Source organism: Rhinolophus hipposideros (genome assembly GCF_964194185.1).
Source record: "Rhinolophus hipposideros genome assembly, chromosome: 5".
Classification (NCBI taxonomy): Eukaryota; Metazoa; Chordata; class Mammalia; order Chiroptera; family Rhinolophidae; genus Rhinolophus; species Rhinolophus hipposideros.
The window spans coordinates 60,169,561-60,185,436 of NC_138051.1; the positions used below are offsets into that span (position 1 = coordinate 60,169,561).

Sequence of the window (15,876 nt, forward strand, 5' to 3'; positions counted from 1 at the left end):
CAAGGAAAAAAGATATTATAAAGAAAATTGAAAATAGTGGTATTTTGCTTAGTCAAAATTATACCTCAGTTTACAATGTCCAGAACAATAATCTGTACAGAAATTAATTTAGGATTATTTGTACATTAATGTTTTCTTTCATAGTCCATAGACTTTTTAAAAAATTTTATTTTATCCAAATGTCATTTTTGTTGCATATTTCACATGTGGCTCCTTTGGTTTAGAAATCCTGCACATACTTAAAGTAATATGTATTTTTAATCCCTTTAAAAGTGAAATAGTCAAACCTAGAATTTTTGTAGGCTTTTGCTTACAACATCCCATAACAGATTCAAAATCAATGTCGTTTTTCACTAAAGATAGGATTTGCTCTCTATTCGAGGACCTTCTCTTTGTTTGACTGATTTCTGCCAGTCATCTTGTATCTTGTCTAAATTAAACCTAAGTGTTTAATGTTTATTTGGTATTCCCATTGTGTGAATAAGAACAGTTTATGGTCAAATTTGTTATGCATTTTAACAAGATGTCCCTTATTGGAAAAGATTCAGAGACTATCCTACATAATCTTTGAATTGTTCCAAAAGGAAGTCATCAATTTCTCTAGTAAGAAATTGAAACCCTGTGCTGCTGTTTCCAGCTCGAAGACTGCTTTTGGGTTTTTGGTCACATCCTGACCTTGTAGTAGTTTTCTATTGTTGCCATAACAAATTACTACAAACCTGGTGCCTTAAAAAAGAGGATAAGTTTATTATCCTACAGTTCTGTAGGTTAGGAGTCTGACACGGGTCTCACTAGGCTAAAATCAAGTTGGTGGAGGCTCTAGGGGCGAATGTTTTTTTGCCTTTTCGGGCTTCCAGAGACCACCTGCATTCCTTGGCTCCTGGCCCCTGCCTCCATCTTCAAAGCCAGCAATGTTACATCTCTTGACCATTCTTCCATAGTCACATCTCCCTTTGCCTCTCTACTTCTGCCTCCCTCTCCCACTTGTAAGGACCCTTGTGATTAATTGGGCCCATCTGGATAATCCAGATGATCTTCCTATTTTAAGGTTAACTGATTAGCAACTTTAATTTCACATGTGACCCTAATTCCCTTCTGCTGTGTAACCTAATGTAGTCACAGGTTCTAGCAATTAGGACGGGGACACTTTTAGGGGCCATTATTCTGCCTACCACAGACTTTCTAATCATGTTATAGATACTATTACCACATGCTTGCCCACAACAGATTTTTAAATCAGTGCCTATAATGGGAAATCATTTTCCTAGTCCTTAAATCAAAGACTGCATTTTTACAACAAATGTAAAACTAATGGAATGCTCCATTGTTTCAACTTTCTTACTTTCTTCTTCTGTAGGTCATCATTCTGGATGGTGCTGGTCATTCAGTGGGACTTTTCACTCTGGTACCCCCTACCTTTACTTTTTAAAGACACTTCACATCTTTTTCCCCACTTTATTGTTCATTAAATGATGACTATCCTTGGAGTCCTCCATCCTTGATAGTGATAATTTGTTTCATTACTTTTTATCCATCTTATATGTTTTGCCAGAAGAAATTTATCATTTTCTATAAATATTGTGCTGCATGTACAAAAAGGATCCTTATGTTTGACTGAATAGTGGACAGTTATTTTTAAAAGAATGTCACACCAATGTTCTAAGTTAGCATTTACCTGTAATTGCTTAATACCAAGAATGGTTGGCCATTAATTCAGTGTATTTACAGTTCTAGTAATTGCATGGACGTTGTATGCAAGTGATGTTTTATGTTCTTTTAACTGAGGACCCAAGTGTTTTCTCCTACTAAGCAGGACTAAGTGTGGTCCTGCATGAGATAGTGGCGTAGTATCCAACCCAATGCCAGGCACACTGCAGACACTCACTAAATGACAGGTTAAAATTGACGCCTCAATCCTTAGCTCAGGATGTCTTATATACCTCATTGCCCCTTTCTATCTCTGAACCTCTCGTGCATGTGGGGACTGTCTCTCACGTATGGCAGGTTTCCCACATAGATTAAATGTGCTTACTTTCCATTGCTAAAAAAAAACCCAAAAAACTCGATGTAGCAGTTCAGGAACTGCACTCTTCCCTCCCCATTCTCTCCGTGCCTTCTGCCCCCAGCATTTCACTAGACTCCTTGCTGGTCTCTAGCTCCTGTGCTGGCTTTTCATGCCAATGTCTTTGGATTCATCTCGTTCCTCTTTTCTAAAGGGAACTTCCTCTTCTGTGGTGAACTGGATTCTAGGGCGGTGGCGGCATGATGCTAAGGCAGGAGCCTCGGTTGTGAAGCTGCAGCATCCACATGCCCTGGGAGCTTGTCAGAAATGCAGACTCTCAGCCCAGCCCCACCCAACTGCAGTAAGACCCCCAGGTGATCTGCAGGCGAAAGTTTGAGAGGTACTGGCTTAGAAACTTTGTCACCCAACCTCACCTCACCACTTGTGCGTTAGTCAGCTCTGGCGGCCATAACGAAATTCCTCATATTGGCTGGCTTAAATAACAGAAATTTATTTTCTCTCATTCTGGAATCTGGAAGTCCAAGGTCAAGGTGCCGACAAGGTTGATTCTCCTGAAGCCACCTCCTTGGCTTGCAGACAGCTGCATTCTTGATGCTTCTTCATGTGGTCATCTGTCTGGGCACACGTACCCCTGGTATCTTGAATATCCAAATTCCCTCTTCTTGTGAGAGACACCATTCAGATTCGATCATGACCCACCCGGTGGCTTCATTTTAACTTCATCACCACTTTAAAGACCCTATCTCCAAATATGGTTACATTCTGATGCGCTGGAGATTAGGGCTTCAACATGTGAATTTTGTGGGGTACACAGTTCAGTCCATAACACCAATTTAAAGAAGAAACTGAGGCTCAGAGAAGTATGTGACAATCCTAAATCACCCTGCAGGCCAAGAGATGAGAGTTTCATCTCCAGCAGAGCTCTTCTGAATGACGGCAATGATAATGGAAGAGGCTGGGGCAATCGAGTCTGATGTTTGCACTTAGATTTTAGCTTGGCTCCCACTATTTCTGGGATCTTGGAGACATGCCTTAACCTTCTCAGGCCTTAGTTTCCTTTTCCATGAAATGGGGACAATAGAAGGCTCTCCCTCACAAGGTTGTGAGGATGCCATGAGATTTGGACAGGAAATGCAGATTTCCATACTGAGTGTGCTTGTGGCCTCCTTACCTCACTCTGTCTCTCCCTTTATTCAAAATCCTCTTATTTGCCACCAACCAGAATGCCTGATTATTTTCCCCAGGTGATTTGCAGTTTAATCGCTAGGAAAACCAAGGGTGTAAAATGGTTGCGGTGGAATTTCAGGCATCAGCTGGTAGGTGCACAGGGTCTTTCATGGAAGTTAAGCCCATGGCAGGCACTAAAAGGAAAACCTGCTGACGTGCCCTTGTACCCCGGTGCCTGGGGGTTCTCACTTATACATAATAGGCTGTGCACAATTTGATTTCATTTCACTCTAAATTGCCCAGCCTGCAAGCAGGGATGCCAGGCGGAAGCCTGCAAATCAATTCCGCTGTGCAAATAAGCCAGTGCTTGCTAACCTGGGGGTGCTCAGGAGTGATGCCCAGCTAAGAGCATTACGGCAATGATTGCAATTTTCCTTTTGGGGTCAAACTGGGAGTGAATAGAAATTGTTTTCAAATGTTTCGTTTGTTTAGATTTATGTAGCATTCGGTGCGCTGTTGAGATCAACTCTACGCAAGGTTCTTTGCTAAGGCTAGAGGAAGAAGATGGGGAGAACTAGTCTTCCTGTACTCAGAGGGGCTCGGCCTGGCAATGTGGCCTAAATAAACCGAGGTTCAAGTGCGGCAGAGGAGGGACAGGTCAGGACATCACTGTACTGGGACAGAGGGACTCCCAGTCCATCCTTTATCCATCTGTCCTTCTTGGGGGAGGGGCTGTTTTAAATTCTCCCCCTGTGGCATGGTTCAAGCTGGCTTCCCTCTCTTGTCTGACGTCCAGAGAGCAGCTGAGAGGGAAGCAGGCTCTTCCAATCTGGAGCCAACATTGGCGTTAGTGGTAAGTTATCCTCCCCAGGTCTGGGCCAGATTTTTAAGTGGGGTCAAGATGTCCAGTCTGGATTTCCCAGTCCCTCTGTTTTCTGGCTTTTGACTCTGTCAGCATCCGTTCTTGCCTCCCAAAATGCAGGACTCAAAGAGAAGGACAGTCGTCATATCCTGCGTCACCCTGGGCAAAATGTAGGTGGTCTTCCTCTCTGGCTCCTGTCCGTCCACTGTCTACCTGTGGTCCACTGTGTCCGAGATGTCCTGCAGCCCCACCCTGCTTGCTCCCTCTGGCCACCATGCCTGCATGCCCCATGCTCTGCCCGACCCTTGTAACGAGGTCTCCTGTGACACAGGATCTGCTAAACTCATTCACGGGAAGGAGTGAATAGTAACAATTGCTCCTTTCTGGAGTCTTTGCATTTTAACAAGCAGCCAATGTTTTAATGAAAAATAAAAAAGAAGAAAAAGAAAAGTAAGAGAATGAGAGACCTAGAGTTTCGCTGGAGAGTCTCCTGAGTGTGCGCCAAACCCACGCCCTCCTCACATGGGTGGATGGCTGAAGGCCGTTGGCCCACTTGCCTCCTTGCCAGCAGCCCTGGTGGGGTAGGCAGCTGTGAGCCGAGATTCCTGCTGCCCATTAGGGAAGCCTGTCCACTGTAAGCCGGGGCGTCAGCAGAATTGAATGGTGAATCTAAAACTGGAACAAATTGCTTTAATTAGTTAAGACCCGAATCTAATTCAAATAGTATTTCTTCACTGGACCATGAACCAACTTCATTATCCTCCTCCCCCAGTTGACCAGTTTAACCCAGAATTGAACTAAGAAGGGAACGTACTGACCATCCAGCTAGCTAATGCCTCCTGTTTCATCGGTGAGGACCCTGAGGCCCTGAGAGGGGCGACCCAGCACAAGGTCACATGGCACATCAGTGGTCCACGTTTGACTTTTTACTCTGATAACCCCTTACGTTCTCCACTATTTCTTATGACCTCTTGACTCAGAACCTCGGGAGATAGTACAGTTATGTTCTGCATTGTGTGTCTTTGAATCAGGATCCTTTCTTAAACTAAGAAGTTGGTAACCCAAGTGAGAGACAGGGTCTAAGTTGGAATTCTCTCAGCCTTCCTTTTCTCCCACAGCCCTGGAAAACCAAAGGGAAAGATTGGAAATGGTGACTTAATTTGTATTATGACTACTGATGTTATTATTAGTTGTCTCAATTAATCTACACATTTAAATTTTACCTTACAAAGGTTATAACATCATTCATCTAAATCAGTGGTTCTTCATGGGGAAGATTTTACCCCCCAGGGGACATTGGTGATATCTGGAGACATTTTTGGTTGTCACAACTTGGGAGGGGGGTCACCGTGTGTGCTACTGGCATCTATCAGGGAGAGGCATAGATACTGCTAAATAATGCCTAGGACAGCCCCCACCCCATACAACAAAGAATTAGCTGGCCAAAAATGTCAATAGTGTGAAGATTGAGAAACCCGAGTCTAAATCAACACAAAGGGAGAAAAAAATCTCCTGCAAATCCTCCCACCTCAGCAAATGAAACTCTTCACTTTCCTGTTTCCTCCCAGCCTCTGCCCTGCCACATGTACTGACATTTCTATAGTCCTTATAATTAGGGCTGGAACATAGTTACATTCTGATGTTTTACACTTAATATTGCCTCCTGAGCTTTTGTCCCTCTTGTTGCGTCTTCTTCACAATGATCACTTTTAACGGAGGTCGTGCACTCATCCAGGTGGGTTGATAGTCCATATTTTACCTCACCAGTCCAAGTCTCTCAGGGAGGTGGTGGCTGAGAGACTTGCTGCCTGGGCTGCGTGGGGAGGGAGTGGTCCATGCAGGCCTGCTTTGGCCAGCCTTCCTCTACCTAAGCCCAGGCTGACATCGTCATAGTCTTTGTCATTAAAAGGCCTTTATGAAGTGCCTTGGTGAATATCCTGACAGTGGAGGGATCTTCTGCAGAGATCTTTCCACCAGTCCCTGACATCTGGGGCATGTTGGCTCAGACGACAGCGTACATGTCAGTCAGCCACGAAGGCGTCTAAGGACCGGGCCGTAGGCCCCAGGCAGAGGGTGCCAAAGCCAATTCCGAGGCCATGCTCATGACAAGAGTAAGTGTGTCCGAGAATGGAAGACAGGTTAGATTCCCAAAGGGAGCCACGGCCTGGAATTCTCTCCTCCAGCTGACTGCAGGCTTCTTGAAGGACATGGGATTTTAGAAGCTATAGAGGGAGTGGAGGGAAGGGAGCAGCTTGACAGGCAAGGGGTTTGGGGTCAGGTGTTCCAGGCTCAAGTGTTCGGGTGCACAGCGTGGGAGGGAACCGTATACTACTGGAGATGTTCCTTCCAAGACCTGCCTGTTACCCTCTTGACTCACCTCGGTGACTGTCTTCTCCCCCTACAGGTTTTCCATGAACAGGGCATCCTCTTTGGCTACCGACATCCACAGAGTACTGCCACCGCCTGTATCCTCAGCCTTTTCCAAATGACTAATGAGACCCTCAACATCTGGACTCACTTGCTGCCCTTCTGGTACCTTCCAGCCCCCTTGACCAACCGTTTCATTCGGGATCCCTGGGAACTGGGGCTTCTTTAAAACCTGGCTGGGGATGGGACGGCTGAGATGCCATGCTGGGATTTGGGGGACTCCCCATGGTGTATGGGTGTGGAGCTGAGGTGAGCTTTAGGGCATGGATTGTGGGAAGATTTCTGGGGCTCCCCAGGCTTCCCTGCTCCAGGGCCTGATTTGATCTTCAGTTTTCCAGAAGCCCTGGTTAAAAAGTCATGAGCTTGAGCAAGTCACTTAACCAGCCTATCTGAGCCTCACACTTTCCCATCTGCAAAACAGGAGGGTAGTCTGCACCTCCCCCAGGGTTGCTGCGAGCATTATGGGAGAAGACATTGGAAAAGGCATTGGGCCCAGAGCTGTGGGTGCCCCATCATTGTTCCAGAGCCACACAGCAGCTGTAGGCACTTGCTCAGGCAGTAGTTTAATAGTTTAAGCAGCTGAGAGCAAAGCTCTGGCATGAATGTGTATGCACACATGAGAGTTGCCAGGAAGGTGAAGAGAGACCTTACTGAGAAAGGGGGAGTGGGAAGGAGGTAAGAGCAGCTTGACACACCTCATGCCTGTGCACGACGAGAGGAGATGGAGTCAGAGGCCGAGTCATGGGATATCAGAGCTGGAAGGCCCTCAGTGGTCATGGTGGCCACCATCCCACTCAGACCACCACTGACAAAGTTGTGGCCCTGAGAAGGGTCTGACTTGCTTACATTACGCAGCAAGTTCTGTCACAGGCTGGTCTCTGGACTCAGTGGTAAAGAAATCGAGACTGTAGGAGGGACCGAAAGTGTATGAAGGTGGAGATGGGCCCAAGGAATGCAGTGTGCTCCATCAGAAGCCAGAGACAGACCCAGAGCCACAACTCAGAGGAAGGTGCCAGAAATCTCCCCGGGGAGGAGAGAGCGTTTAGGCTTGTGGTGAACTAGGCCCTGTAAAGAAGCCTACGGCCCGCCAACTGGTCAGGGTGGCAGCAAAATCCTGCCCAAGGAGGCTGTTGGTCATTTTAAATTCAAGTAAGCCTGAGTGAACTTTAAAAAATCTAAATGCTAACAAATAGGGACTTGCAGAAGGGAATAGAGTCGGCATCTCCCTTGGCCCCTCTTCTCCCTTGAGCCTCCAGGTGACCTGCTCCCAGAGCTCTCCTAGAATCAGAACATCTGTGACCTGTGCGTGTGTCTCTGTGTGTCTGTGTCCAGCACCTAGGTCTTTCCCGCACTGCTCTTCCCGTGCCCCCTCAGTGAGCTCTGTCTGACCCACAGCCTCTCAGGCTTTGGAACAGCTGCGTGGTGTCCATTTTATGGATGAACCATAGGTGGCAGTTTTGAAGTTTGTACCGCTACAAAGAGTGCTGGCCAAACATCCTTGTTAGTGGGGCCTGAGCCGCATGCGCAGGTCCTGTGCGATGACTTCTTAGCTCTTTGACAGCTGAACCGTGCTGGCTGAGGCGCCCCATTGCGTACATACCTGCTACCCTGCCAGGCCCAACTGAGCAACGCAGAGTATCAGGAGGGCTGGGGAGAGCCAGGAGTAAGATGCCCTAAGGAAAGGGGACTAGGGAATAATCTCGAGATGATCAAAGGATATTTTTTCAGAAACAGCAAATAGCTTATGCTTTGTTTCTGCTGGGACATGAGGAAAAAGATCACAGGTACAGCCAGAGGGTTTAGTGGTGCTCCAGGGGTTCCTGCGTGAAAAGCTTTGTCGTTTCCTATCCTGGGAGAGCTCCAGGGAAGGGGGCTGGCTCTCAAGCAGTATGTGGAAGTGGGCAGCCCTGGAAGAGGGAGCCCCTTGCCTGGATTATGGGTTAGGTAGGTCTGACACAGAACTGTGCAATATCTCTGTGTAGAGATGGAGCCCAGAGACCCAGGCTCAGCTGAGAGTCAGCGTGGGCCTCGGCCACTCAGAAACGTGATTGTGAGGTCAGTGGAAGACTAGTGTGAAAGAAGAGGGAGAAAAACATCCTGTTCTCTTCTAGACTTTCAAGGCCCCACCTGGGGCTGGCTTCTGTTTGAGGAGCCTTCTGTAAGGGGACATAGATAACCACAGGGATGGTGACCAGGCCAAACATGGATCTTATGAGGAATGGTTCAATGCCCCGGGATTGTTTAGTGTGAAGTTCAAAGGGGTAGGGAGGTCTTATAAAGACTGCTTGAAGATGTTTGATGGGTTTGTTTTCTATGGTCCCGTCAGGGAGAACTAGGGCTGATCAAATGAAGACAGATTCCAAGGAGACAGATGGCAGCTCAGTGAAGAACTTTCCAATACTCAGAGCTGCCTTGTGAGGCGCTGAGCTTCCCATCCCTGGAAGCTTGCAAGTTGAGGCTGGAGAATCACTTGGGCAAGATGTTGTAAGAGGGATGTCACCATAAGCTGGAGGAGGGAACTGGGCAAAAGGCTTTTTTTTTCCCCCTCTTGCCTCTTCCCAACCAGAAAAGGACCCCACTCACCCTCCCGTGGCATTTCACCAAAGTGAGAACATGTAGGGATGGGTCATCTGCGGGGAACAGAAGACAGAAGATAGTCAAGTGGAGAGTATCCAAGGAGCCCCAGCCCCCGGGATTGAGTGGGTCACACTGTGTTCCAGGTTCTTCACGTGGAGGTTTGTGACCACTCTGTATGTGACAGATGTCGAGAATGACAACTACTCCTGGCCTCTACTCGTGTACATGAGCACCAGCTGCGTGTATCCCCTGGTATCCAGCTGTGCACACACCTTTAGCTCCATGTCCAAAAACGTGCGGCACATCTGCTACTTCCTGGACTATGGTGCTGTGAACCTCTTCAGCTTGGGTATGTGAGGCCCTGCTCTCTGCTCCCCTCTCCTGGGACTGAGTTACCTGTCCCCTCCCCTGGGACCTAGTGTCACCCTAAGGCTTTCATGGGCTGGCAGAAGAGTCATGGGGATTCAGTGCCCTGTCCAGGTTCCCGATGAGTGTTTTCTAAGCAACTTGGGCAAAGGTGTGCTGGCAGTACTTAACAACTGGTTCTCTGAGGACAACAGCCCTGACCTGGGGTGGTCGTTGGTTTGTGGTGTAAATACTCCCGCTATGGCCAACTTCAGGCTCCCACCATGACCTCACTGAGCCCAGGCGTGGGGAGAGGCACACAGTACATAGTAATTCCTCTATACAGATGCAGTAGTTACGTTAATTGAATAGTTATTACTTTTATTAATATGATTCATTTTAATTGTAAGTTTATGTCATTTAATTTTTAATGATGGCTATGTTTAACAATCAGCTCGTAAGTTCTTTGAAACAAACAATCTGCTCCCACAGGCCAGGTGTACCCATCAGCGCTGGTCTCTGCCATGCCTGGCAGAGAAGGGAGGGGGTCACACAGCCCATTGGTCCAGGGGCTTAGCGGAGTTTGCAGTCTGCTCCCAGTACCACAGGAACAGGGGCTCACCCAGAGCTGGTGAGGTTGGGTGTGGACACTCCCACCTCCTTGTTGTCCTTTATCTATGATGCCCCCTCCTGTCTCCTCTCCTTTCCCCACTTGTGGGCGTCTGTCTGTCCCCTGGTATCCCAGTTCTCGCCTCTTCTTCCTCCTGATCCTGCTCTAGGTGTGAAGGCAAAGGCATCGTCTTCCCTTGCCCAAGAGGCTGTCCCACCTCCACCTCCGTCCCATTCCCCCTTCATTCTTCCTTCATGTTACACACACACACACGCACACACGCACGCTTTACTGCCTCACCTCCCACTCCTCAGTGCTCTGCTGTTCAGTGCCACCATTCACTGAAGCTAGTTGCCAGGCCCCAGCCTTCTCCTGAGGCCCAGCTGCACAGGCTCTCTCACCAGCCTTTGGTGCAGGTCCCCTGTGTGCTCCTCAAACCCCCTGTCTTTCTCTGGCCCCTGTCGCCTCACTCCCTTCCTTTCTCCTTCTCCTTTGCTGGGTCCCCTTCCTCTGCTCTCCTCTGTGTATGGCTGAGCTCAGAACCAGTCGCTGGGCCCACCTCCCTGGGTGATCTCTGTGCTCACGCTATCCACTAACACGTCAGGGGGAGGCGCTCCCAAACCCCCATCTCTAGTTTAAATTGCTTACCTGAGGTCCACACCACATCAAGCCTTGTGACTGAGACGTTCCACATTAGCCTGCCCCTGCCCTTCAAGTCAGAAATCTATAAGTAATCCTGTAATCCTCAATCGTATAAGTAATCTATAAGAAATCTATAAGTAATCTATAAGTAATCCAAATCTATAAGTAATCCCTCTCCCTCCCACTCATCCCGCTTCCACCATCCTCTCTAATCAGCACGTTCAGTTGCGTCTCTTCTCTACGTTTCCAATCGGCTCTGCCCCCCCCGCTTGGCTCAGACCCCATGCTTCTCCTTTGCACTGCTGCAATGGCTTCCTCTCTGTCCCCCAAACTCCCATTTCCAGCTGTGCTGGGAGGTTTATACAACACCTTCTGACCACGGCACCCTTCCCACTTAAACCTTTCAGGGTTCCCGATTTCCTGGGATGAAATCCAAACTCCTTAGCCTGGCAGCGTCCACAGCCCTCAGCCACCTGCCCAGACTCACTATGACAAGAGCAAGCCTGTCGGAGGCTCTACGCTGAGCACTGACACATGTGCTCAGGGCGTGGCGTAACACGGTATTGGTGGCCTGACTGCCACCCCACCCCCATAGTTACATGCTATTGAGCAAGGTTCTTAACCTCCTCAAGCCTCAATCCTATTATCCAAAAAATTGGCATAATATCTTTCTCATGGGAGTATTATGAAGATTACATGTGTTTTGTAAGTGAAGCGCATCCGGCAGTGCCTGGTGCTTAGTAAGCGTGGGAGGGCAGCCATCACCACGATAAGGTAGTTCCCCTGAGAACAGTGCCCTCAGGTAAGGACCATCATTATACCCACGCTATAGGGGAGAATAATGAGGCACAGTGAAGGGCAGTCACTCAGGTCACACAGCTTGTCAATGGCAGAGCCAGGGCCCCAGGAGCCTGAGGGGCCCCTGCCTATGGCTTCCTCCAAACCCCCAGGCGTGGATCCATTTCCATGTGGCTCTAGTTCCCAGTCTTGTCAGTGGTCCCTTCATCTCTGCTCTCCCTGAATACAGACATGTATCTTTCACATTTGGCTTCCCAGCCCATAGCCCAGTGCCTGATGTGGGGTATTCAGTAAACAGGGAAGGAAGGTCTAGTGATTGTGAGAACTCCTGGATTCCACCGGGACGCCTAGCTTCATGTCTGCAGCCGCCTCTCCTCCACTCTCATTCCTCCGACCCTGCAGAAACCCTCAATTCTTGGAGGGTGGCTTTGCTCCAGCTACCCCCTGATTTCCAGCTGTTCCTCTTTCTAGGTCACCCTGTAGGTTTGGGTCACCTTAATCCCCCACTCAGAAACCTTCCAGTTGGTTCCTATTGCCTGAAAGAGGAAGTTCATTTTCCTTAGTCTGACATCCAATGCCATCCCCCATTCTGCTCCCTGGACAGCCTTTCCTGCCCTCAGGCCCCTTTCAGAACCCCCCACCTCCTAAGGAGGCTTCCCAGGTCAGCCTGTTTGCTGGATGCCCACGCATCCTGAATGCCTATCTCACACTGCAACTTGTCTGGAGGCGCTGATCCGTTTTGCTTCCCACTGCAGTTTCTGGCAGGGTCTGAGGCACCTCACTCTTGTATCGCCCACGGAGCTTGGCACCTAGGCCCTCGTCAACATACACAGAGCAAATATATTCTGGTCCAGATGGAAACTTCCCCATATTATCAGGCTGAGGGAAGAGTTTGTCCTCCCAGAGGCAGTTCCCAGCTGAAATCTCACAGGCGGACTGCTAGAATGGGGAGCACTGTATCCAGGAGGTGCAGTTCTAAGCCTGTGTGACCCTAGGGATATTACCTGGGTTCACTAGACTCCATCTGTCAAATGGGATCAGAAGCAAAGATTGTGTGGCCTGAGTCATGTTTCAACCTTAAGCTAGAATGCCAAGTTTCTATGTGTTTGGAATAACAAACACATAGACCCTGGGCTGAATGGCCTGCGGCGGCTCTCCCAGAACAGACCTCAGCAGGTGAGGGGACCTGGAGAGGCCCCCAGACACCCCCGGCCACTTTGAAAAGGACAGTAGTACTTTCACATGAAAGCTGCAGCAGATAGGCCTTGTGAAAGTCCTTACTTAACCCTTCTCTCACAAACCAAAACCTAAAACAAAGCAAACCACTGAGCTAGCCTCTTACACGCAGCCTTTCAGGAAGCCAGTCTGGCGGCCCGCTGATATGATTCACCTCACCTCAGCAAAGGTCCTCCCTCCTACAACCTTGACTTTTCCACAAGGAACACCCCATGCTATCGGACAGGCAAAATATCACATGCAGAGCAAAGCTGAGCACGCTGGGGTGTCATCATGAACCATGGCATGTAATTAAAAGCAGGGGTTGTCGCTGAACTGCCTGCGCTTGAAGCTTGGCTTTGCTCCTTTCTAGCTGTGTGCCCCTGGGTGAGTTATTCAACCGCTCTGCGCCTCCGTCTCGTCATCTGTAAAAGGAGAATTAGTGCAGGATGGTGGTTGTAAAGATTATGCAAGTTAATATATGTAAAGCCTGTGGAGCAATGTAAGTTCTCAGGATAGGATCTGGGTAGGCAGAGAAGAGAAAGGAGGACATCCGGGCAGGGGTGGTGGCCCCAGAAGGGTGTAGTGGCAGAACTGCTCGTGGTCTGTGGGGATGGTGAGGCTCAGCCAGACTCAGGGATTGGGCTTCCCGAGGAGTCCAGACAGTGCCAAGTCGAGTCGTGGCTTCTTGCGCAAGGCTGGTTTTTCTTCCCCAGGCTCAGCCATCGCCTACTCTGCCTATGCGTTCCCTGATGTGCTGGTGTGTACCACCTTCCGTGACTTCTACGTGACCCTGGCTGTGTTGAACACCATCGTCAGCACCGGCCTCTCCTGCTACTCCAGGTAAGTGGCCACTGTATCTCAGGGGGGATGGGGAAGGGAACCTCGCATGCAGCTCCATGGACTGTGGGAAGGGACAGCAGAAGAGGCACTCAGGAGCCTGGCATTCAGTTCCACATGGACTTCCTGTGGCTGAGCGGGACCAGCTTCACGGGCACACATAGCCTGTGCAATTGCTCAGGGCCCCAGGATCAGAAGGACTCCATACTTGGTTTAAGGCTCTGCTATTACTGTCCTAACATTCTTAACGATTTTTAAAAAGAGGGTCCTACACTTTCACTTTGTAGTGGGCCCTGCAATTTATGTAGCTGGTCCTGTTACGAGACAATCACTTATCCTCCTTAACCTTCAGTTTGCTCATCTGTAAAATGGGACCAACACATCTACCTTCTGAAATCGATGTAAGGATTACAGGTAACATATGTACCCAGAATGCCCAGCACAAGCCTGGTCCCCATATGATATGACCCTATCAGTGGGAGCACCCCATAAACCGGAAGTCTGCTACTCATGACTGGGCCTGCTTCTAGATACGAGTGATGGGTGAAGGATGAGATTCCCATGTTGGACACTTCCCTCCAGGGGAAGCTCCATGGCCATGAGTCACGCCCAGCTCCCCGGCTCTAAGTCCCTCTATTTTTTTTTCCTTTCACTCAAGAAAGCTTATTGGAGTGAGTGCAAGAGACATTGTTTTGAGGATAACTACACTAGTTTATTCAGCTCTTTGTAAAAGTGACTGCCCAAAGTTCCAGTTCCCTAAATTATTTAGGAAACCTCTCAAATGGTGGTGTCAGGGCAACAGCATTTCTAGATGGTGCCAGGGTGCTGGGTTCTTCCCAGGCTGGGGGCCTTTGGTGGCTCCAAGGTAGGCTGGCAGTTGGCACCCAACCATCCATCCTCTCAACCGCAATTCCAGTGACCAGTTTGAGTCTTCCTGGTAGACGTCTGCAGGCTTCAAAGAATTACTATTACCTGCAGTCGTCTACTCTCCCTCTGCCCAGGAGAAAGTGGGGGGAGGGAGAGGCATGCTTCTGTAACTTGTCTCCAGTGATTTGGGCTCTAGCTTTCTTTGGGTGACAGGTTTTATGGGACAGAGAGGTAGGCAAGTTTCACAAACTTGACAAACTGGTTTTCTGTAAGAATGGAAGGATAGATTTTTAAGCAGCATCAGAAGTGCTTGCCCCAATTTGCCCTCCACTCACCTGTCCTGGGACAGGTTGGAGCGTGCAGTTGCTTTCGTGGACTTGAGGCTCTTTTCTAGGCACAGTCTCAACTCTGGGTTTTGTGTTACTTTGTCCCATAGAAAAGCCCGGGCATGGGGTGGGGGCAGTGAAGTCTCTCTTCCCTATTCCTGGAAATCACAGAGCTCCCCTAAATCTGTGAGGAGATAGGATCTGCCCACAGGGTAGAAAATAGAATCAGATGTCATAGGGTGATTATTTACTTCTCCCCCAATTCCTCAAGCACCCTGGTGATTAAAAGCCCTTTCTGAAGCACAGCTGTCCCAGGCCAGCACAGAGGGCTGACTGGGAGGGCTGCACCGATGATGGAGCGAGTAAGTCCCTGCTTTGGGTGAGACAAGGAGTAACACATAGAAAAGTAACAAGGATGCAAACTTCCTGAGAGAGGTGAAGCATGCCTGGGAGGCACTGTGCCCGGATGTGTGGGCTCACGAACGGTGGCATGGTCCAGGGACCCGGACACACCTGGGTCTGGTCATTGGACGAGTCCTGTCTGGTCAGCTCCTGTAGGGCTATATAGCTCTGGTGGTTGGGATTTAGGATCAGAGGGAGGTGAGCACTCTGGGCTGAGAGGGCTGGGAAGGCTTCTTGGGTGTGGAAGAAACAATCCCAGGGTTCATGATCCTGGACTGCTTTCTCATGAATGCCCAGTGCAAATTCTTGGAACATTTGCTGCTTTTTTGTTGTTGTTGTTCCAGCTTCCCGAGTTACCTATAAGCCACCAGAGTAGATTATTTCCTTCTCACCGGGAGTCCCCCCCCCACCATTGTTCAGGGACAATGAATAGGTCTTTTGCATGTGGCACGCCCACCTAGTACCTTTGGACAAACTTGTTTGGCAGGGCGGGTTGGCCAGAAATGTCTTGAATGCCTGTGTTTGGGCGCTTTTCTCTTGTCAGTGAAATGGATGACTTCTGTTTATTTATGGGACGCATCTGTGTCTATTCCATCCATCCACCTAACCATCCATTTGTCCATCCATCCGTCCGTCCATCCATCCGTCTGTCTGTACATCTGTTCACCCATCCATCCAACCAACCACTCAGCATTCCTTAAATGCCTGCCACGCTCCAGGCATCATATTAAGATCTGGGAATGCCAGGAGGAGTGAGGCACAGTCCTTGCCCTCA

General features: G+C 49.0%; 1 protein-coding gene across 3 annotated transcripts in view; it reads left to right on the forward strand.

Moving 5' to 3' along the window:
* PAQR5 (progestin and adipoQ receptor family member 5) overlaps window positions 1-15,876 on the forward strand; it is a 70,183-nt gene that overhangs the window by 39,832 nt on the left and 14,475 nt on the right. For 2 of the 3 annotated variants that reach the window (XM_081048521.1, XM_081048520.1), the window contains exons 3-5: window positions 6,457-6,584; window positions 9,200-9,405; window positions 13,383-13,509. In XM_081048521.1, the coding sequence (XP_080904647.1) occupies window positions 6,457-6,584; window positions 9,200-9,405; window positions 13,383-13,509 (461 nt within the window). The remainder of the gene's footprint in view (window positions 1-6,456; window positions 6,585-9,199; window positions 9,406-13,382; window positions 13,510-15,876) is intronic. The other variant, XM_081048522.1, reaches the window with a different exon arrangement.